The 23,542-nt window shown below is 37.9% G+C and overlaps 1 protein-coding gene across 2 annotated transcripts in view; it reads right to left on the bottom strand.

The window, feature by feature from the left end:
* LOC310903897 (maltase-glucoamylase-like) overlaps positions 1–23,542 on the bottom strand; it is a 72,225-nt gene that overhangs the window by 19,841 nt on the left and 28,842 nt on the right. For both annotated transcript variants that reach the window (XM_083847946.1, XM_083847947.1), the window contains exons 23-46: positions 21,231–21,280; positions 20,065–20,235; positions 18,969–19,118; positions 17,092–17,301; positions 16,074–16,228; positions 15,461–15,629; positions 14,532–14,628; positions 14,314–14,426; positions 14,091–14,216; positions 13,137–13,265; positions 12,923–13,030; positions 12,581–12,643; positions 12,203–12,337; positions 11,932–12,016; positions 10,790–10,928; positions 6,861–6,994; positions 6,369–6,403; positions 6,161–6,277; positions 4,629–4,777; positions 3,489–3,573; positions 3,329–3,385; positions 2,275–2,399; positions 1,879–1,967; positions 656–705 (exon numbers count right to left, since the gene is read on the bottom strand). In XM_083847946.1, coding sequence (XP_083704072.1) covers positions 656–705; positions 1,879–1,967; positions 2,275–2,399; positions 3,329–3,385; positions 3,489–3,573; positions 4,629–4,777; positions 6,161–6,277; positions 6,369–6,403; positions 6,861–6,994; positions 10,790–10,928; positions 11,932–12,016; positions 12,203–12,337; positions 12,581–12,643; positions 12,923–13,030; positions 13,137–13,265; positions 14,091–14,216; positions 14,314–14,426; positions 14,532–14,628; positions 15,461–15,629; positions 16,074–16,228; positions 17,092–17,301; positions 18,969–19,118; positions 20,065–20,235; positions 21,231–21,280 — 2,741 coding nt within the window. The remainder of the gene's footprint in view (positions 1–655; positions 706–1,878; positions 1,968–2,274; positions 2,400–3,328; positions 3,386–3,488; positions 3,574–4,628; positions 4,778–6,160; positions 6,278–6,368; positions 6,404–6,860; positions 6,995–10,789; positions 10,929–11,931; positions 12,017–12,202; positions 12,338–12,580; positions 12,644–12,922; positions 13,031–13,136; positions 13,266–14,090; positions 14,217–14,313; positions 14,427–14,531; positions 14,629–15,460; positions 15,630–16,073; positions 16,229–17,091; positions 17,302–18,968; positions 19,119–20,064; positions 20,236–21,230; positions 21,281–23,542) is intronic.

Raw genomic sequence — 23,542 nt, 5'->3', positions numbered from 1 at the left:
AAGTCTACTTGAGCCTTTCAATTGCTTTCCTCACTTCCCATGCATTTTAAAGAAAATATGTCTGTATGTTTTTATTTATTTTCCAGACGTTGAAGGCTTCAGTTTTCTTCACATTGTTAGTCTATCTAGATCCTGGAATCCGCTGTGTCTTTAATTGCTGCACGGACAGACCTTCCCCGCTATCCCTGGGACAGCAGTTATGCCTCATATCCCAGCTGCTGTGAGGCCTGATCCAGGTTTAAACCCAGTGCTCTGTGAGAAATCATCTCCATCTAAAGGATGTGCACCAACATCTGTCCTGCAGCTTTCAGTCTGGGCCAGCTCCTTAAAATGACTATGCACCTCTGTGGAATAACCCCACTGAAATAAACTAGATTACTCTGATGTATATGAGTACAAAGAATGCCAAACGAATTTGTTCTTCTAGTGTGCACTCACATATGCTGCTGGGATCCCAAAGAAGTTTTTAAAGCAACATTTAGAGACCCACAACAGTCTTCGCCCTACTGAATAACAATTACTCTGTCATCCAGGATCAGTCTGAAAGGGGAATATCTAAACTTTGCAAAGGGACAAATTAAAATACAAATAGTTAAAAATGTGACAAGGATCACCTCAAGTGATTATTCGGAAACTGTTAGCTAGCATTACATACCTGCTTAGCAGTAAATGATGTTAGCAGATATGCACCATCTTCATATGCGTCTGTTAGAAAGAAAGGATACAATCAAATGTGTTCGCTGTTTAGCTGTTCAGTTAAAATATTATAAAACATTCAATTGAAGAAGTGTGTATGTATGCTCTACCCAAATTTGTATATTTGTCTCTCTCTCTATAAAAAGAGCATAACTGTATTTGTGCAAGAAGTGCTTTTCCTACCTCTACCTCTATTCACTGTCCAATTACACATGATTACTATATATGTTGATGCTTCTTTGAAATCACCGTTGTATATTCTACCAGTCCTCTTATTCAGTACTAAATGAACTCTAATGAACTAATGAAAGTAGTGCTGATGATAACAGGCATTGAAGGTACTGCCTTTCTGCTCTACAGCAAACTTCCCTACACATCACTGTGCAACATAACAGTTTTCTGCGTTATTTGTCGTAATCTCAGGTAACGGCTTATTGTTATTACAAGGGTAATAGGCTCTGTATAGGAAGGATAAACAGCACGCAAATATCTCTTGTCTGAAGACAATTTAGATTTACTAATGCTGAGGAAATCAGTGAAAGCTTCCCACGTTTCCTATGGTTATGGCTCCCATAGGTTTGAGGACAAGTCTTTGTTGTATTTGCTGCCCTAGGTCCAGGACACCATTTCTTTGATACCTAATATTAATTCTATAAATCGTAGAATTCTGTGGTCTCAATCAGTAAAAATCACTTTGTTAACGTGGAGCTTAAATTTTTGGCTCTGAGGGCGTGCTCAGATAAGGCCTCCAGAACTGGGCTTGCTTTGGCCAGCAGAGTCTGGCATATCTATATGCCTCTAATGCTCAAACACCCCCCACTACACTGAGGACTTCTAAGGCGGAAGCAACCACAAAAGCCTTTTTTTTTTCCCAAGTGATGGCGAAGGGTTGCAGTTTCTTATAGCTTCACGTTTCCACTTTGACAGCAATGTTATTGTTAGAACTGCAGACAAAAAAGTGGTTAGCTAGCTGCTGAGCATTATTTGCTGTTCACGGACTGCTGTAATTTGTTTCATCTCTTTCCAGTTCCTCTCATTGTTTTTTGTTTCTCTATTTAATTTGGGCTTTGAATATTTCCAAAGATGGAGGCTCCACAGCCTCTCTTGGCAGCCTGTTGCAGTGTTCTACCACCCTCACAGCTGGAAAGGTTTTTTAGGATGACAAGAAAACATGATACGTACCAATGCGAACCCCATCATCCCAATAAAGCTGTCCTTCTGCCATCTGAGTGTCATTCAAAGCAACAGTAAGTCCCATTGGGTTTTTCCGGCTGTACAAAACAGAATATTTTTTTTCCTTAATATCCTCAGCTAATCACATTTCCTCTCTCCCAAGCATTAGAACTTGTTTTAGAAATATTGTCTGCCATTCATCTGGTCTCTGATACTCATTTTCTTGACCCCACAGCATTACATTTAAAGGAGACCATTAGGAAGAGACTGAAGAGAAAAAGCATCCACAAATCTCAGGTGCTTCTATAAATAAATGTATTCTTTAAAGACTGGTAATAATATGATATTATTAATTAATATGATAACTACAACTAAATTTTAATATTCTAGTTATTCTTATTGTACCTGTAAAAAGTTGTATTAGCAGGTTGTTGCCATGCGAGAATGTAACCGCCTCGGATATGAAGATTGATATGGTCCAAAGGAGCTGATAGAGTTACTGACTGTCGCCTAATACCAATGTATTCATCCTGTTTATGAAAAAAAAAAAAATGTCTTCTGTTGAATTGATCTCCCTTTACAGTTATTTTAGAATGAAATAATAATAATAATTATTATTATTATTTATTTTTTTTGCTAGGCAGATTCCTTAGGAGTTGTTTCTACAAATCGTGCTGTTAATACAGGAGTAACTACATAATGCCCTACATTGCTCTCTCTACATAAGAGAAACCATAAAGCTATGCATCTGAAAAAGTGTTTATCAACCTCAGGGGAGAGCAGCTGAATCAAAGCGGCCATTCAGGTGAAATACAAACGTGTGATCAACGAAGTGATTTTTAATGCCTACTCCTTCTTACTAGTCTTTTCTTATCTTCCATGAAAGGCTGGTGCAGCTAACCCTGTTTGTCTTTCTCCATTCCAGCATTCTTATGCTAGTTTTGGCTGGGATAGTGTTAATTTTCTTCAAAGAAGCTTGCGTGGTGCTAAGTTTCAGATTTACGATGAAAATGGTGTTGATAACACACTGGTGTTTTAGCGGTTGCTGAGCAGTGCTTATACAGAGTCACAGACTTTTCTGCTTCTCACGCTGCCCTGCCAGTTTGTAGGCTGTGGAGGGGACACAGCCAAGACAACGGACACAGACTGACCAAAGGGATATTCCATAGTATACGATGTCATGCTTTGCAATAAAAGCTGGGGGGAAAGAAGGAGGCAGGAGTACATAGTTCAAGTACATAGTACGTAGTACAGCTCTGGTCCTGTTAAACATTATTACAATAAAAGGAACTAAGGATTTTTATAAGAAAACAGCTAAGAAGATGTAGTTGTTATAATGCCAAGAAATGATGATAAACACAAGTTTGTAAAAGGGAGATAGTGGCTTCACACCTCAGCACACCCTGCTACTATCTGAACAACATTATAAGGAATACATACAATTTTGAAAATGACTTACTGTGTAGTAATCATACCAGCGGGCATCAGGTATGTAAGCATCCACCGTTACAGCATTCTGGAATTAAAGATACGTTTTTTAGGGAAGTTAAAGCAAAGAGGAAAGTTTAGCTAAAGTAGCTTTAATACTTTCATATACACTTGGGTGCTTAAGCACATACCGGTTGCATTACAGGGCTGATGAGCAGTGCAGGTCCCCAAAGGAATTGTTCATATATATCCCATGTTGCTCTGTCTTCCACAAACCTGCACGTTAACAGAATCTTGATTAAACATTGAGTGCTGAACTTTTCCAAAATGTTCTTTTCAGATGCTTTCATCAGTAATGCAATCTACTATTCCTAGTAGCTGTTATTTCCTCATCTGTATTTATTCTAGTATTAACAATAACTGAGATAGGTGATTAAAATATATACTTTATTTATCTGTCTCCTTTTAAATAGATCAATTATTGTTTGCCAAGAATGCACAGAGATCCTAATGTGAAAATCATTGCAGGAATGCAGGCTATTACTTAGTTTTCTTTTTTTGCCGTTCCTTTGGCAAATTGATTTTCAGGATTTTTAGACCACAAAACTCAAAAGATCAGTTTTGCTTTGGAGATATCGGCAGTACTAAGATTAGGTAGTGGTCAGACTGTGAATCATTTTCTCATCTGTGTCACTTTTTCCTTGGGCAGGTGGTTTGAAAAAAAATCAAGACAATACATGTAAACAGCTCAATGATCTTTAGCCAAGACAAGCGTATATATACTATATATACACTAGAGCACATCTTATAATAAAAGGAGCTAAACCTTTGTCCTTCCAGGGACAAAGAAGGCTTTGTACAACCAATAACTTTTTATTTTTTTATTTTTTGATCAATTCTATCAGTTTGGCCAGTAACAAATAAATAGATAAATAAATAAAATATGCTTTTCCCTGCAAAACTTTGTCATGACTTATGGCAGAGTTATATCCCTCTTCTTTGCTTAAAGTTTTTGTCCACCTGTTTTTGCAACATCTGCTTTCTAATTCTACATATATCTAGCATCAATATGTCTAGCATTCAATGAAACATCATTGTTGCTTCTCCCTAAAGAGGCTAAGGGTGAGCTTTAAAATGTATACATTAACTCTAGCTAAGCAAATGTTCAGTTTTGCATAGCATAAAACAGAGAACTTCTCATATTCTCAATTTCATACTTTTTTTTTAACAGAAAAAATGCTCTAAATAATGGAAAACATCATTAGGAGGGTTCTAACTCCAGAATTTGTTGTTGAAATTCTTGACAAGGGGAGCAAAGAAGTCACACTTACTCATGGAGTACGGGGCGGATCACAGTACTGCCGTGGGCATGGGCGTCGTACATTAATGTATAAAAATAGGGCAACAGAGTGTATCTTATATTCAGCACCTTCCTGGAAATGTCCTCAAATGTTGCATTCCAGGAAACAGGATCTTGCCTCTAAAAGAGAAGAGACAGTTGCTACTCAAACTGGCTTACTGTGTGTTTAGAACACCTATGGAAAAAAATAATACCGATGTTTACAAGAGTGTTCACATTTAGCATCTCTTTCGTTTTATGTTTTTCTCATGACTTCATAAAACCTAACCGTAGTAGTGGCAGTAGTAGTAATTACCAAATGTGCATCAAAATCTGCCTGGCAAGACAGCTGTGAAAGTTTCAGTAGACCCTTGCAAATTCCTCTGCCTCCAAACTACAGCACCTCCATTTACTTATCCTTCAGTTAAGGACTAAGTGACAGTGAAAACAGTAGGTATGACTGTCATCCCTAAGAGGGGAACTAGAAAGAAGGAAGAAGAGAAAAACCTGTGGGGAGTACTGTAAAAAATATTTCTTGCAAGTTGTCCTGAAGGCGTTACACATCCTGGAGTGCATAATTTATTATCCCTCTCTCCTGCAGGGCAGCACTCAGGACTTGCAAAAAGAGACCAAAGCACTAATGACCGATGTCAGGGAGCACTTCCAATCTTTACTAAACGTATTGAACAATACCTTGGCAAATTGGCTAAGACTGCAAGCAACATGATAACCCTGAATCTGCATTTTTAAAGGCTTTGGAAGTCCTATCGAAAGGTGTGCCGTGGCAAGATAAGCACGTAGGTTTTGAAAAGAAGACTCGGATTCATTAGACATGTGCCACACAAATAGCACTACTAGGCTAGACCTGAAGCTTTAACTGGAATCTACGTGCTGTTTCAATTTTTATTTTTCCACTTATCTACTTTTACAGCTTTCTACAATATAGTCCTTGGCCAGCACAGACCTACATTTAAGCAATTATTTTCCTTTATTCCTAAAAGAAATACAATATCTGATGGTGGCAAATGTGTAAAGTACATAAATTCCTGACTCTTATTCCAGAGTCATATTACACTGTCCCGTTTTCTCATTTATGGTAATAATTATGGACAATTAGGGCTTCAAACTCCAAGGTCAGTTTTGCTCCTTTAACAGCATTTGCCACAAAAGCACTGTATTTTAGTGTAGTGACTGTAAATCAAAACGGCCTAAAGGGAACAATAGGTAGGAGTTGGATTCAGTCAAATCAAACATAGTATATGCTTCCTTCAAGTGGTCTAAATCCCAGAGCAGCCCCTCTGCAGGCATAAAACCTCCCATGCGAGGGGGGAGGATTGCAGCAGAGCTAGCATACAAACACAGACTTATTTTTTTGATGAAGAGCGAAACGTGTTCTTTTCATGTCCGTTTTGCTTGGAATGTGCTTTTTTTGACACTGGCTGGCTTGTGTGATGCCCCAGCTGTTCTCTACATGTGCATTGCAAAGGTCTATCCATTAACAACCATTAAAAATCTGAAACTCACTCTTGTTCCTTTCTCATTGTGATTCCTTGAATATGGGTAAAATGCACCCAGCTGCATCCAGCGAAGACACAACTCATACTGTGAGTCATTAAAGAAGCCACAGATATCAGCTCCTGTCTGAAAGTTGACAAACAATCCAGTTGGAATACTGTAAATTCTTGTACAGTGTCAAGATAATTAAATAAAATATAATAACTGGTTAGCTTACATAAGATATTCCAAAGAGGCTGAACTCCATCATACCTGAAAGGAGAAATAATTCATTGTTACCAGCTGTTTTTCTTCCCCCTTTCATATGCTAATGGTCGTGCTAGATAATATATATTATAGTGCTGAATGAGAAGAAAAAAAAAATAAATCACAATTTCTCTAATTTCTCTCGTTTTTCTTCTACAGAAAGAGTTGGGAGATGGTTTGTCAGAAACAAAGACATGTCGGACAGCAGCACTAGCAGATGATGAGAACTGAGGTGACAGAACACAACGGGGGGAGGTGGCTGGTCCCAGGGGAATAAAGGAGCTCCCAACAACCAGGGGAGAAGTAAAGAAGTAGTAGTCACAAAGGAATTGACCATGGATTCTGGTTGTTGAACAAAGAGCGTATTTCAGTTAAAACCAATAAATTCTAAAAGCAGGTAAGTCAAGGAAAAGGAGTTACTGCACAGAATATACTGATTAGAGACCTTCTTCTTTCTACATACCAATAACAGATTTAGCCAGCTGATCCCAAGCTGCCTTGTTATCACCCAGCCAATGTCCAGCCCATCTTCCACTGCTGGGATACGTTGAGCGGGTGATGACGATCCCACGCTCTTTTGTGGCATTCCGCAAAGCGCTGACATTGAAAATAGATGAAGAAATAAATTACATGAGAACTTATTACATAAGATCCTCTTTGAAAATAAATATAGTGTCTTATACTTTCCTAACAAAGGGCAGAAATTTTGTTGTACTATGTTGTACTATGGATCCATACAGTCCAAATGTGCTTTTCATGCTAGTGCACAGTGATTTGCACAGAAGCAGAAAGTCAGAATTAAGTGCCAGCAAACCTGTGGCAAAACAAGGAGGTGCTAAAATGCAAACTTCCAGCTGAGGGAAATTACTCTGTGGGAAAACACGAATGTAGTCCAGCTTGCACATTTTACAGGGCTACGCGATGTGGTATACGGCACATCATTCCTTTATTGTAGCATCTGAAAATTTGCAGAACCAGCTGAAAATAATCTGAAGAAAACTAAAACCAGGAAGATAAAAAGGGGTCTAGAATACTAGATCTGTCAACATAACTCCAGTTGCCAGAAAGATACCGGAGCAAAAAGCAAGCCATGGACCCACGATCACATCAGAAGCACCAACATGGTAAGAATCTGATGTGAAGTGACCAACATTAGAAGCCAGAGAGTGCTCCTGGCAAGATGGCGTAGACTAGCCATGTGGAGGGAGAAACCAAATGCATCCTTCAAGATTCCCAGCTCATGGCCTTGCTGTGCATCACCAGCACCTAAAGCCTTTGGGGTCAGGAGTTAAAGGGAAACAGCAAGCAGCGGATTAGGACTGTCAAGGGCTTTTCAGGGCCTCTGCCACAGAACCCAGATGGCTTCATTCATTACTGCTGGGAGGGGAGACAGTGGCTTGCTGATAACTAAGGAGAGGAACTCCCAAGGTATGGCTCTAAAAGAGCTGGATGGAAAAACAACTCACCAGCTAGGTCCGTTCTGCAAATAAGATAAAGAAAAATGATTCATTTTCTTAAATAAAGTCTTGGCAATTGCCACAAAATACCTCCAAAGGTAACAAATAGGCTTTATGAAAAAAAAAAAAAAAGGTGGAGCTGATAGGAATTTATGCTTCCTAATTGTTCTGCAGAGGACACTCACACCTTGCCGCTGCTGGTCTATGCTGTGTGCCTAGTGTGGATGCATAACTGCCCTGGTTTCTTCGAAGAATCCCTTTGCAGGCGTGCACGCATACTGTGAATCATTACAGCAAAATACTGAACTGCAATACTAGTTAGAAAGCTGCACTGATTGAATTGCACTGCTCTCCAATGCTAGCTCCACCATAATTGCCTAAACAGCTGCTTCAATAAGGCACTATTTATTTATTTTTCGACAGGATTTGCAGCTTTAGTGATGCTATAATTACAGCAAAAATACACAAGTCACTTAAATTACCATAGTAATTAAACTAGACTAGTGTGCTGTAATTATTTCTTCCAAGACAAACAGTAAGTTTTCTAGTACCTTTTATTTCTTTGTAATGTATTATCAAACATTTTCAGCTGCTGCTTCGTTTACCCTCCTTCAACAGTCTTTGGAAGGTCCTGCTAAAATTTGAAATCCAAAGAAAGTGTACGTTGCCCACTGAACCGCCCAGGGATGAGCAGGGCCTGAGTGTTTTCCTGACTTGGGGTGCCATCTCTCTGCTTCAGGACTGAGTCAAAGCTGTATCCCTGAAAACCAACTCTTCGTGTCACCAAGCCCTCCAAACCTTTACCTCAAAATGGTTGCTAGATTCACTCTTAAAGGTTCTGGCTTTCACATCTGTGCAAAAGCCTTGTTAAAAAAGAACAGCCTTGAGCCAATACAAAGAAGGTTCCTCTGTTGAATTAACAGAGAAATGAAACTATCAAATTAGGCAAAAATTTACAGCTTACTTTTCCATTACAGTGTTGTTTGTTTTTTGTTTGTTTGTTTTCCATATTGTGGCTTTTGCATTCAAACAATCTTCTTGTTTGGATGGTTTACTCTTAGAACAAGTTATTATTACTACACATCTTCTGTGTCACAATTACTCATTTAGTCAGGAGTATTAGAGAGAGATCTAATTAGAGAGATCTCTTAGTTGTGATCTCTCTCTCCCTTTTTTTTTTTTAACAACAGTTTTCTGTTTGTTTCAACTGTGAGAATATCTGTATAGGCTGTGTAATTTATTGTACTCATTTCTGTTACAGTACCTCTCAACAGAGAAGAAAATATTTCACTACATTTCAGTTCACACCTGATGCACAGGAATGACAGCAATATTGCTCCCACTGTTAAATTATTGTCTATTTACAATATCCAAATTGCATGTGATTTGGCTGACAGCAGAGGTATCAGACTTTTCTCCCTCTCCTGTCAGCAGATTCATGCGTGCCTTGACCGACAGCGCTGCCATGCACGCTGCCGACAGTAGCATCCACTCAGTCAAAAAATCAAATAGCCTTGGTATTTTCTTGTCTTATGGCAACATCAAAGTTACCAAGGGCTTTAAGATCATTAAGACCTATAAGGAAACGCTGTTCCTTGCTTACTCCTTGAATTGGAAATGAAACAGCACAAATATACTATCGTTAGATCAGACGCTATCTAAAGTCAGCTGGGATCCTATTCACTAAGAAACAGGTAATGACATCTGTCTTGGAACTGAGAAAATAAATTCCTAAAAGGAAAGCCTTATGAACAGAATGTGTGTTTTAAAAGTCACTGTTTTCTCTCTTCACCCATATTCAAGTAATTTTGAATACCCAAGATAATAGAGCCCTTCTTAAATTAACATTCTTAAAAAACCTGTATTCATTTTCCCTCACTACATGTGTAAGGCTAAAACAGTATCAAGGCTAGAAGTAAAAGAGGCTATCCTAGCACTAGCTAGAAACAAAAAACACATGTTTTATATTTTAATTGGAGTAATTAGGTGAGACTGTCATTGAGTAATTACTGTTAACAACAGCTGATCCAAATGTTCCGACCTGTTCTCTGTTCTGCCTTGTAACAGAATAGCAGAGCAATGCCTTTTGATTGACTGCTCCCATTTACAATGCTGAGCATCGCCCCAGGATGGCCTTGACTCAATAGAAACCTCTGCTGAAAAGGCAACGTGTTATGTGTGAACACCCTGGGACAGGACAACGATTGGTGGCGAGTTATTACATCCCAATTAAACTATATGAGAAATAGCACCGTGACCACCTCATTTCATAATACAGGTCAGCAGTTGGGCTTGCACAACTTAAAATGTGTATGGATGAAACCCTTAGAACTGCTATACAAAGACTTGCTCTGCAGCTAGGTGAAGAGTAACTTTCTTTAATATCAGCCTTGGGTAAACTGCCGCTAAAAGGTACCTTGAAAATTGCATCTGCTCAGGGTCAGTGATTTTAAAGCTGCCACACTCAAAATAAAGGCTTTGCCTGCCTGTCCTGACACAGCGAGTGAAGCAGCTGCTGGTGTAGACATGCTTGAGTTAGTTTTTTTCTGCTTGGCTCCAACAGCAGTATGCCTTTATTGCACTGCAACAGTGGAAGCTCAGCTTCAGCTCCGACCTGCACACACCCACCATGCCTTCTCCTGCACATCCTTGCTCAGGTTCCTACCACCCTGCTTGCACCACACGCGAGATCACAGCGCAAGCTGAGCAGGAACGTGACTGAAATACTGCCAACTGCAAAACCTGGAGCATTGGTGCTCTGAACACCAAACTCCACTTTGAACAGAACGGCAGAATCAACACTACTAGGATGAAAAGGAAGATTTCGCAGACATCTGAAAGAGACTCAGGCAGGTTTGGGCCATAAGAATATGGACACCAACTTTCTTGTTAACACATTTTGGAGATAGCAAGAAAGTATGCAAATCTCACTTACTCGAGGGTAGGTTTTGTTTGTGACCATCCGTAAAGACTGTGGACATCATAGTGTCTAACTGGGGTACCGTCCGGAAGATACTGCTGACCTTCCATGCATGGAGTTTTGACAATTAAACCATCTGCCCGGGATCCCAAATCTAATGAGAAGGGAAGAAGAAAAGAATACATGCTTTTTAATGAGGAATATTCAATAACAACTGCAGTTAATTTTTGTTAATGGTCATGATTTCTTTTGTGTTCACTCTCTGTTAGGCATCTATACTGTCATCTATGACTTATCATAAAAGAGCGTTTCCATCTTTATCAAATGGGATAGCTCCATTAGTCCTGTGCAGGCATCTGGGTTTCTAAGCGTGTTAATAGCTCTGTTACAGATGCTCTTACTGGAGCGGCTCAAAGAACAAACAGGGTATATCCTAATTCAGCAGATACTGCACATCTTTGTAAACCCTGTCCTGTCATCCATATAAACATAAATTGGGTTGGGTGTTGCATGTGCTGGTGAAGGCCTATGTCTGAATATTAACTTCCCGATGTTTCCTGAGAAACTATTTATAACTACCGAAGACCACAGTAAGCAATAGGACTACTCTAATAGCAGAACAGCAGAGTGATGAATGATGAACATTAATAAATAGTTCCTGAGTTGTACTACCTCATACCAGCACTTAAGTAAAGCCTAGTTAAGAATGTCAATTATTTTTATGTATAGATAAATGCTAGCCAAGTGTTTCAGGTATTTTACTGTATGGATAAATGCTAATGAGAGGTGACACAAGAATATTTTTTGCATTTTCAGTTAATCGCATTATTCATCAGAGAGAACTGCAGAAGAGAGAACTACGTTCTCTACCATGTCTAAAACAAAGCACCTAAATATAAAATAGTTATCAAAATCCATACGTAGTCACATAACTACAAATAACTTTAGTTTTTAGAAGTGCCGTTAATGCTCATTCTAAAAAATATGTGATTTAAGTGTGCTAATATTCTTGGAAAAGAAGGGACACTTTCAGTTAGGAGTTTAGTTGTGGTTTAATATACCTAACTATAGGAATTCATGTCACATGTACCAATATGTAAGAAATGTCATAGTAGTGAGAATGACCTAACACCATTTTATGGACTCATCAGACTTACGAGGAATATATGGTGGCTTATTAAGGAGGTCATCTCTACAACCACCAATGGCGCCATTATAAAAAGCTGCCGGTTCATTCATGTCCTAAAAATACAGAGCAAAACTTGATTGTATTTCCTTCAATCATACAAAATACACTGAATTCTAAATTACAAACAAGCAGTATTGTAGATGCCCTTGAGAACCCTCGCAGCTGCAATCTCAGTCTGCAGCTTGTGCACGTGCTTGACACACATTCACACCACAAATCAGATGCATTTCTACACTTACAATCCACAGGCCATCAAACTTCACACTTTTTGAGCTGTCACGGGGATTGTTGTAGAACTCCAGGATTTCTCTCTTCCACCACTCCACTGTGGAATTGCGGAAGAAGTCTGGGAAAGCTGCATGTGCTCCATAGAGCTGTAAAAATAGGACAATAGAAAAGATAGAGCACTGGAAGCATCCCACTGATAAAATGCTGGAATTTTCTAAAACAAAAAATAATTACTTGCTTTCTGTTCTGACTTTGTTAGGAAGGCTGGCCATTTTCTGCATCTTATTTCTGACGTGAGATTTTATCAATTAGCTCACTGCTATTTTTTCTTAAATGATGTACTTCTCCCTCTATATTTGAGACAATAGCCAAACCGTACCAATATTTACCTGTATTTGGGTTTGCTCGGGAAGTGACTCATTGACTTCAACATTGGGAAGAAACGGCCAGACCTATAGGACAAAGAACATTTTGAAATTATTAAACCACGCTGAATATAACTGAGCACCGGCAACAGAAAGATATAACAATTCTTTACTGGCACATATATGAATGACAGCGTATACTGAAGACAATTCAGTTTGCAGTATTTATTCAATGTATCATTTACATTCAGGCATGAACATAATGTTAGCAGACTGTGCCTATGGATAGCACTGAAGTCTAGGCTGACATGATGCTCACTTGGCTATGGCATACCTCTATGGTCATACACTTTTTAAGAATACTACCTTGGAATATATAATGTCATTGGTATTCGGCCACTTGATGAAGACATCGTCGGTTACACCTCTCGAGAAAGTAGGATAATCAGTTTCGTTTCCAGAGATAGTTGGATCCTAAAATGAAATGTAACAAACTTTTGCTTTATGCTGAAAAAATAAGTTTAGAAATGCTTTTAAACACATTCTGAATTCTGCAATGAAAAAAGTATGCCAAACTGACCAGGATAATGATGAATCTCATTCCTTCTGCTTTTATTTTGTTAATTAGAGCCGGTAATCCCGCAAAGCGTGCGCCAAGAGTGAAGTCCAGTTGCCGTTCCATATGGTCAATATCTACGTATTGGACATCCTGCAATTCACAAAAGCAATGAGGAAAAAAAATCATTTTCTTTTTATTTCCTTTTTTTTTCTTCCTTTTTTTTTTCCCCCTCAAATACAGATTTATAGAACATCTGCTAAGAAGTAACAATCAATTTAAACTATTGCGACAGAGTAATGCCAGACACAGGTACAGACTGGGAGACAGTGGCTAGAGAGCAGCTCAGCAGAAAGGGATCTGGGGCAGCTGGTTGACAGCAGGCTTCCTAGAGAGGTGTTTGATATCCCAGGGCTGTCAGTGTTCAAGAGGCAACTGGGCATTGCCCTCGTTAATGTGTTTTAGCTTTTGTTTAACTCTGAAGTGGTCAAGCTGTTGGACTAGATGATCTTTGAAGGTCACTTCCAACTGAACTATTCTATCCTATAACTTTGTTTGACCTATGTGTTTTTACTCCTTTCCCAAAAACAGACTGTGCCAAAACAGCTGACTTGACATAGAGCAATATCCAATTGAAATGACGCTGCATTATTTCTTTCCTCCTTGTTTTTCCTGTTTATCACTGCTCCTTCATAGTCAGCATGGTGAGAGACATCTGAGTGCTTCTTTATTATGAATGATTAAAAGATAATATAAAGCAGCCTAAGAACCACATTTAACATGACCTAGGGCACGCAGAGATGTTCAGCTATAGCATAAAACAGAGTTTGCTCTTCTCTACCATAGTAGTGGGGTGGGTTTTTTTTTGTTTGTTCTGTTTTCTTTTTTCTTCCTTTGTGTGTGTTTAAAGGGTCTTAACTGATACTCTGAAGCCTGAAGTTCAGGCATGAACTCAAATGTTAAGTGCTACCAGCGTACATAGGGAATGTTAGCCGCCTTCATTTGCTCCACCAGCTGGGAAATTTCAGTGTCGTTCCTGTATCCATAGCGGCACAACTGGAACCCCAAGGACCAGTAGGGTGGCATCACTGGTCGTCCAATCAGCTAGAAGTAAGGGAGAGTATTTGTAGTGAATAGGCAAAAACCAACCAACCAACCAGTCCACAAAGAATGCTAGTTTGTAATAGGGTAAGAATCCTACTGCAGTGTACTCCTGAACAACAAGTTCTGGTGTTGGGCCCAAAACCATGTAAAAGTCCAGAATTCCTCCAATGGTGCGGTATGTCAGGGCAGGGGTTGGCTGGAACGTCACATCTAGAAATGGGGAAAGTGAAATGAAAAAAGGATGCCTGGATTAGCAGCTATTGCAAACCACTGAACATAAAACACGTTGAGAAAATAAAATGAAGATTTTCTTACCCATTGCATTGCTGTTAAGCAAGAGAACTCCATGGGCATTGCCATCTTCTTCAAGAGCCATGTAAAATGGCTGATAACCATAGGAATTCAACTTATACTGCAAACAAAATAAAATACTTTCTAAAGCTGAAGCATCATAAGCAATGACCTGTTTACATCTATTTTAAAAGAATTAGTAAAAGATGAGACACACAACTTCCAAATCTACAACAAAAAGCTTCAAAAGTATACACTTACAACATACACGCCTACAAAACACACCTGCAGAAAATCAGTTTCAGCTTGACAACTGGAGTCTGTCTTGTTCAGAGTGACCAAGCATGAAGGAAAGCAAAGGTACTACTGCTTTTAAAACTCGCTAATGAGAAAGAGCTTTCCCAGGACAAAATTCTCTCTTTTTTCCAGCTGTAGCAGACATCTATCTATATGATCAGGAGATGATGTTATTTTTGAATATATTTCAATATATTGAAATCTGCACCTAAGTTATAGATGTAATAAACTGCCACTATTTCACTGCTCATTCCCTGAAAATTGCCAACATTGTGTTATCTTGTAGGAAATAACACATATAACATATATGAATGCACAGACATAAGATTTCTGATTTACCCCTCTAAGCACTAATTGAATCCCAAAACCATGGGATTTGGCCTGATACGTTTCAATCTTTCAGAACAACTTGTTGGGAAGCATAAAAAAGGAGCACTGGGCTGTGATTTCTAAGCCATATTCATCAGACTTAGAGCCTGAGCTCCACACATTTGGGTTTGCTGGTCACAAAGCAAAAATAGGCTTAGAGAAGACCACTGCCATTGAAACACCGTCCAAATTATAAGCCTCAATAAATGTGTCCAGTACCAGCAGACATCCACTGGACTTTAAAGCACTGTTGAATATCTCTGCACGCTAGGTTCATTTCTACTTACAGTAGGAGCCTGGTCCCTTGTGAACATTCCCCAGGTGTTCCAGCTCATGTTGCGTCGAAACATGGTGTGCTCTGTTTCTCCAAATCCATATATATATTGGGATGCCAAACGGGTAGAAATCTGAATGAACATGTCGCTGAATGTGAAGGTAGGCAGCTGTGAATCCCAGCTAAAGTAGGAAGAAAATAAGAATATTTAAAAGTATATAAATATAAAGAAACATAAATTTAAAGAATATAGCAGCCTTTAGTGCCATGTTTCGCTGGAAGAACTTCTTTTAGGCTGAAAAATATTTTCTTCTGTTCTACACTTTCTCATGTGACATAGGACTGAGCAAATGTCAGACTACAAAGTGACGGGGGAAAAGCTGTAAATGTGAGAAAATGATATTGCTTATGGTGCCTTCTCCATCCTTTCCCTGGTCAGTGCTCTCATACAGTGCAATGGTGAGGCCATCTCTGATAGAGCTGCACCTGGCAGTTAGCAGACAGTGCCATTTTGTGGGAAGGATAAAAAAACTAGTCTTGAGGTATTTGAAAAAACCAAAAAAATGGTTTGGGATGGAAAAAGCTAGCAAAAATAAATGAAATAAAATAGATTGATTGTGGCTTACATGACTGTCCCTGTGCTTTTGCGTCGAACCTGTATACCAAATGGTTTTCTCTGAACTGATACTTCATAGAGCAGGTCCTGGGCTGTATTCACTGGGGAGCTTGGGAGATTTAATGATATAGGAACCTCATATCGTGCATTCTGGTAATCATAAATCTATGAAAGAAAAAATGAAAATGAATTCATTTCAATGAGTTGTTTGAAATCTTACTTATCGTATAGGAATTGAGAATTAGTTAAAATTAAAACAGTAAATTACTGAATACTTTTGCCAAGCTGAGTATTTTCTTTCAACACATATTTTTGCTCCAATTCTTTCACAGTATTTGGGATGTAAACAAAAAACAACACTTAAGGATTGAAATGCGGATCATTAATGTCTGGTTAATTATTTAAATCTGTTAATTCAAGTGTCTATTTGAAATTTTATTGGTATTTTACATGTTTTAACTATTTTAAATATAGACATATATGTGTGTGGTAAATACCTCTCTGATTAATCTTTTAGTCATTTTTTAGACAACTCAAAATAGAGATTCCTTTTTAAGTTTTTTTATTCTGTAAGCTCACACAACTTACTTCTTGATGTCTTACATTTTGTGCATCACATCATCACTTTTATTTCAGTCTTATTAAATGCACAATAAGAAGCGATAGTCTAAACAGTAGGGCATTAAAAAATTTAGAACACAGGTGGAAGAATTAACGCAAAAATAAAAATTACAATCACAATTATGCTTACAGCATAATTTACCTGTATACTAAAAAAATGTCTTTAGCTGCAGAGTTCCTGGCTGACATTACAGATATACATCGACAGGATAACTTCAATTCAGATAACTTCATTGTAAATTCCAGCACAAACTTATAGAACAACAACAACAAAACAAAACAAACAAACAAACAAACAAAAAAGCATGGCCTTGTCTACAAAACCTTAACATTTATGTAATTTATGTAAACAGAACTATTTTGAACACTGGGACATTACAAACTACAAACCTCTTGACTGAAATTACCTTAAATTGCAGCATGTGGTTGCTGTGATATTTAACCTCCAAGCGCAGCGTACCAATTGGTGCAGTGTAATTCTCATTAGCTCTGGCATTGATGCTGTTTACGGTCAGGTTGGCTACCAAACCTGATGAGGAGTATTCTACTCCACCAACAGAGTAAGGGTTGTCGGAGTTGTAGTAGCAGGATGGACTGTCTGGGTTTGATGGTGACTGCTGCAAATGACAATAGGTTGCAGGTTAGTGAGTGACGCTGGCCTATTGCATTTCATGCTATCAGCATGAGATCCAAAGCTCCCATTTTTATCAGGTAGCTGTCAAATGGAGAAATTTGGGGAAAAATTAATACAACTACTGAACAATAAAGAAGCAATGCAGAACCCAGTGATCTCTATACTAAAATTCAGATATAATCAAATAATTCAGTCAAGCCTGTACAAATAATTCAGTCAGGAAATTGAGCCCATGCACAATGAAGATGGATTTAAATTCCCTGTATCTGTGATCTTCTGCTGAATCCTGAAACATGGCTGAGTCTTGGCGTACTGAAATTCTCAGAAGTTCCTCCCTCCTAATCCCGTTGCCCTCTAGTCTCCACCAGCCTTCAGGAGGATGTGCCAAAACCACATTAGATATTCAGGCAACAGCAGACCAGGCCTTTCCATTGGATTGCATATATCTTTAGTCATATAAATTATCCCTAAAATATCCACTGAGAATTACATCTTATGTATCAAAGATCTCCCGACAGCAAGGTCAAAATTACTTTCAGTTTCCTTCTATAATTCAACAGAAACACTCAGACTAGTTATTCTGAGATTAGATGAGCTGACGCAGGTTAATGCATTAGACTTCCACCTCTGCGTACTTCTCATTAATTCTGCCTAGTTGTTCTAATGAAACTATGCCTGCTCCTCACATCTGAGCTGCTAATGAATATTTATTCATCTGTCATCAAAATCTAAGCACCTTTCAACTTGAGCAAGTTTTTAAAACATACACAGTCCATAACATGACCAGAATTTGATTTCACATGAAAAGACATTTCCAAATATCCAAAATTGCAAAAAAAAAAAAAAAAAATCTTCCTAAGAATGCAACAAATTCAGGGAACTTCATCCACCCAATTCAGCTGTTGCTGTTCCAGGAACAGCTAACAGACAATTTGGTCTTCATACTTAGTAGATATGTCCAGGCTACGGAATTTAGATTTAGAGGAGCAGGGAGTAACTCAGCTGGAGACACCTTTTAAAGATCAACCCGGCCAGGGTAGAGTGCTCCTGCATGTTTGTAGTCATAAGATATCCATCAATGAAACTGTGTAATAAAGAATTGTATGTCAGTCATTATGGGTTGGATACATAAGTATCAACAGAGATATGAACAATTTCGTTTGCACAGGAGTTATAATATCCAGGGGATTCAGGGATTTCTTCTCAAACAATCTAAAGGATTTTTTTTTTTTTTTTAACTTAAAATGTGCTTCAGTGACTATGAAGGTGAGACAAAAGGGGTGAGTCTTGCAGGTGCCAGTGAAGCAGAAGAGGCAGTAGCTAAATATGCTGATATTCTATTCCATTCTGTTCTGTTCTGTTTTTTTTTTTTTCCAACTCTGTTATTATTTCTTACCATCTTGCAAAGAATACCACATTTTTCCTCAACTTCTGATACACTTTGAAAGAACTTACATTGTTGCTAACTACCTTAGTATCAGTGAAGCAAATAAAATTGCTAGTACAGGTCAGTTGATGGCAGTGCCCCCATACTAATTATGTCTGACAAATCTGCCTGACTACTTTTTCCCCTGTAACCACAACAGAGAGAAAGCTATGATTCCGGAAAGGTTTCTGTCACGACCATTTAGAGAAATCAGTTTTGCTTACCTCCCAGACACAGCCAAGTTGTTCACATTTTTCTTTTGTTGGATCCTGATTGGGATAACAATCAAACCTTTCGTTGATACTTGATTGTTGATTCCATTGCAGTGTGTAGGATTTTCCCAGTTCAAGCTGAAGTCCTGTTATATGAACAACCTACAAATATTACACAATAAATACTTATTAAATCCTACAGCAGATCAATCTTTCCTTCAGTTAGTAGAGAAGCCGTTCCTCAGGAACAATGCATTTTCCTACATGGCATCTCACAAAAAACTGTCCTGTGACATTTGATATCATCTTACTTTTATAAATGCACACAGCTGAAATTCTTACAAATAACGTGAAAATAAGAAGATGAACCTGAAAAAAAAGATTATTTAAAAAATGGAGCTGATCTCATGGTTTCTCTGGAAGCACACACAAATAAAGACAGGGGCACAGCTCTCTCACCTTTTGAAATATGATTGCAAGAGGTCAGAAAAAGTTAAAATATTTTGATTTTGAGTCATTTACTGAGATAACAGGTAACACAAGTGCATGTAATAATTAAAGAGTGTATACAATGCACGTTCAAAACAAGTTCAAAGCAATGTCAGCGCTACCGTTAGTGCGCAAAAGCACTTCTATGAAAGCTCCCCACTAGCAGCAGATTCACTTACTTAGCACATAAATGCACTGTGTTGCTGATTACCACTACTCATGCTGTGAAAAATGCTGAACAAACTGATACAGGAGGTTCAAAAAGTGCACTTGATTTTGTTTAAAAATAAATAAATAAAAATCAATAAACTAATGCTCACTGGCAAGGTAGGAATTTTTTACCCTCCTTCAACATCAAACCAAATCACAAAGGTATTCCTCTGACACATCAAATGTTGTTGTGGGAATAAGTGCACCACTAAACATCATGTCATTTTGACGGTCTGAGAGCAAAACTTGGATGCTCTTCCTATACGGCTTAATTTAATGTAATTGCACTTGTATTCAGGTACACAATGTATTCTGGTGAAACAGTATTACTATGGAGGACTATCCTTTGCAATGTATAAAATCCAATTCATGCAATTCCAATGCTTTCCATTTGACTGTTATAATTTACCTTATCTGAAGGATAGTAGGTGATATTATGTAAAGAAGTTTGTGGAACATTGTTCTGAGAGACAGTAAGTTCTGTTATTTCCTGGAGCACTCCCAGTATTTTGATTTCTTCAAACTTCAGGTTGTTTGGATCGACATAACCATTGTTTATGACATTCATTTGTAGAATATTCTGAAAAATAAGGTAGTCATCAGCTTATTAGAAAAATAAATAATAATAATGGCCCAAGGTTCTCCTGACTTACCAATTTATTTTTCTCATTAGCTCTCCACAGGGTGGTATAAAGAAAGCCAATACTGTTTTCTTAACATAATAATTATTGTCCTGCTTGTTGTTATCATCATAATCCTTTCTTCTTTGTTACAGGACGAAACTGATGCTTTTGGCTACAAGACTTTCAAACTCCAAGAGTAACTAAAGTTTCTTATCTACAAATGATTCTATAAGATTAAATGTAAATCATATATGTAATAGATAGATAGGTATATATAGAGGCATAGTTCTCAATTCTGTTCCTGTGCTTCCACCCTACGCATTGTGCCTATGCATCTTCTCTCACTTGTTGCCTTGTTGTTTTACCATAGCAAGGGAAAGAATACCTTTCACAGATATTATTATCATTATACAAAATAATACTTTAGCATACTACTTGACATCCTGGTCATATGATATCTCTGGACAAAACGGAATAGAAAATTAATCATGAAGCAGATGCTGTAGGTTCAAACAGGATATAGGTCTACTCCTCCCTTTTTTGGAGACATTAAGCTACACTTTTTCAGTATCCCAGATTTTTATTTTTTTTTTCAATTTCACAATTTTTCAGAATCACAAACACTATATCCTTCTCCTTCCTGGCACTGTTTTAACTGCCTCTGATGCTTTATAGTTCTCCCACTCAATAAACATTGCTGCTGAGTTTATGAAGTAAAGGGAATTAAGAGTTCTTTAGATATTAAAATTAATTAGGGGAAGTAAAGACAACTAAAATACTTTCATTACATTTAAATTACATTATTTTTGAAATGACTCTGCTGTGACTTTGCCAAACACTTTATTTCTCAGTAATTATTATGGGAGAATGAGGGAGAAAAGAATGCCCTTTGACAATACATTTTGATAAAGATAACAGATGAAAATATAATCATTTAAAAGAGAATACTTACAGCAGAAACATTAAACTCATAGTAAATGTAGCTTTTACTGTCAAGTGTACCTGTAAGGAAAAGAAATAAGTTACACTTGCAGTGCAGAAAAGAATGCATACGAACCAAGACTGTGTCACCAATCAATTACTGATTATCATAAAGTCATTCAGAAGATGTTTGGAACAAATTATGTACAAATTACTGTTGGTTCCACCTTGTTCTGAAGACCTGACTCTTATTTTGTATTCTTTAAAAACCTGCATATAGCTCAGAATTGAAGATTCATTATCTCAACCATTGCTGTAGAGGATTCCCATTTCTAACAGGAAGCAATAGAAACATTCACTATTTCTGTTTATTATCCAAGTGGGAGGTTGTTTGCCATTGCAAAAGTGTTTATCACCTTCAATATCTCTATAGTATTTGGTATTTCCTCTCATCTTTCTATTTAGATCACACAACTTTTTCTATGAGGCCTATTTTCTAGACTTGTAATTGTTCTTGCTGCTGTCTTATGGTATCCTATTTTTCTACATTTGCCCAGAAGAGTGAAATTTGTAGGCAGCTTGTAGGCCACCAAAGCTACAAAGTGAGTGATTATTCACTGCAGATCTGCTATAACACCAAGAAATTATATGCTGGCCAACAACTCTCTTTCCATAGGAATGAAGTAAACTATATATAAATTAATATAGCTCAAGGATAAGAGTATGACAAAGTAATATGACTTGCTATGCTCTCTCTGCACATTCTCGTTTTGCAGGCAAAAGGCAAGTTAGCCAAGTGAAGTGTTCACTACATGTTCCATCCAACAGGTTTCCATTTTGACCTTACTATCGTCTCTTTGATGATGAGACAGTTCTCCTAAACTTCTTTTGGATTAGGCCAGGAGATCTAATTTCCAAAATTTTCCATAAAAAATTGAATTGAACATCTCTAAAATGTATGGATTTTTATTTTTTATTTTTTTTTACTCATGTGTATCTTCTTAAATGTAGACGTATGGTTCAAAGTGAAGCCTTCAAAATATTTAAAGTAAGTGTTTCATGCAGAAAATGACTGTAATATTAATAATGTATGCCATGGAGACATAACAGAGGAAACAACACATCACCAGGAAAAAAAAAAAAAAAAGAAATACAAAAATTGACTACAACAATCTGTTACTTTTTTCCATATGAGAAAATGTAAATGTGAGCAACATGTAAAATGTTTCTCTGCAACCTGTAAGTTTGGGCCAGGAAGTAAGATCATAAGATGTTTTATTGTTTTGTTTCTCAACAGAAGAGAGTACAATAACAGCTTCGTTATTTTAGATCTTGACATAGCAGTACATACGGCTGTCATATCAGCAGCCACCCAAGGCCTTCAATATTTACTGCTGCAATAATCAGCCAAATCACAGCTCTATTTCTTAAAAGCATCCCAAACTTTCACAAAAATCTAAAGAAAACTAGACGCTTGGAAGTTTTTCTGTGAGATATGATTGGCACAGTTAAAATAATAAAAGGGAGTCCTACAAGTCCGATGCATGAAGTTTTTCTCATTCCAACAGATTTTCTAGGATTGCCATCACAATACCTGTGGAGCACAAATACCTTACTTTCTGGCATTTTCCGTAGCTGTCTTCCTAACAGACTGCACAAAACGCTCCACCAGCATCTTCCTTTGCAGCATTAGGGTGCAGAAACCCTTCAAACTAGAGATTTCTGAGCTAAGATTTCTGATGTACATGTCCCAGTAGGAAATACCTGACCAAGGTTGCTATTACGTGAGTGAATCTAAGGGCTCTGACAGAGGTGCTCCGGTCAACAGAGCCAAGCTGTTCCCTAGCCTTGCCCCCTCCAGCTGTCCATCCTGACCTTCTCCCAGGGTGGAACCTCACAGTGTCAGCTGAGGCAGGGGGAACAAAGCATAATCACATCTTTTCTCCTGCTGCTTTTGTTACAAAGACAGTGACTGCCAGCACAGCACAAAGCATTTATGAATTTAGGAAAAGTGGATACAGTTCTGAACCCCAACAGATGCTTGCTTTCATGCAAGTGGATTTAGAGCCTTGGGCTTCCGATGAGTGGAAAAATTATTATACCAAGGACAAAGGTAGCGTTTAGTAACTGAAGGATAAACTAGGAAGGAGGAAAAAAAAATGAAAAAGAGAAAGACTAACTAAGTATCTAGAAGAAGGAGTTTTCTGTTTTTTTGTTTGTTCTTTTCAGAAGACAGAGGCAAGACTGCACCAATGCAGATACCACCTACAGATGGACGCTAGTCAGGTTAATTCACATGGGAAAATCTCGTGTGTATCAAACTGCCTCTGTGAGCAACCATCT

Source organism: Anser anser, assembly GCF_964211835.1.
Source record: "Anser anser genome assembly, chromosome: 9".
In the NCBI taxonomy this organism is placed as follows: domain Eukaryota; kingdom Metazoa; phylum Chordata; class Aves; order Anseriformes; family Anatidae; genus Anser; species Anser anser.
This window is presented reverse-complemented; position numbering and strand designations above follow the sequence as displayed.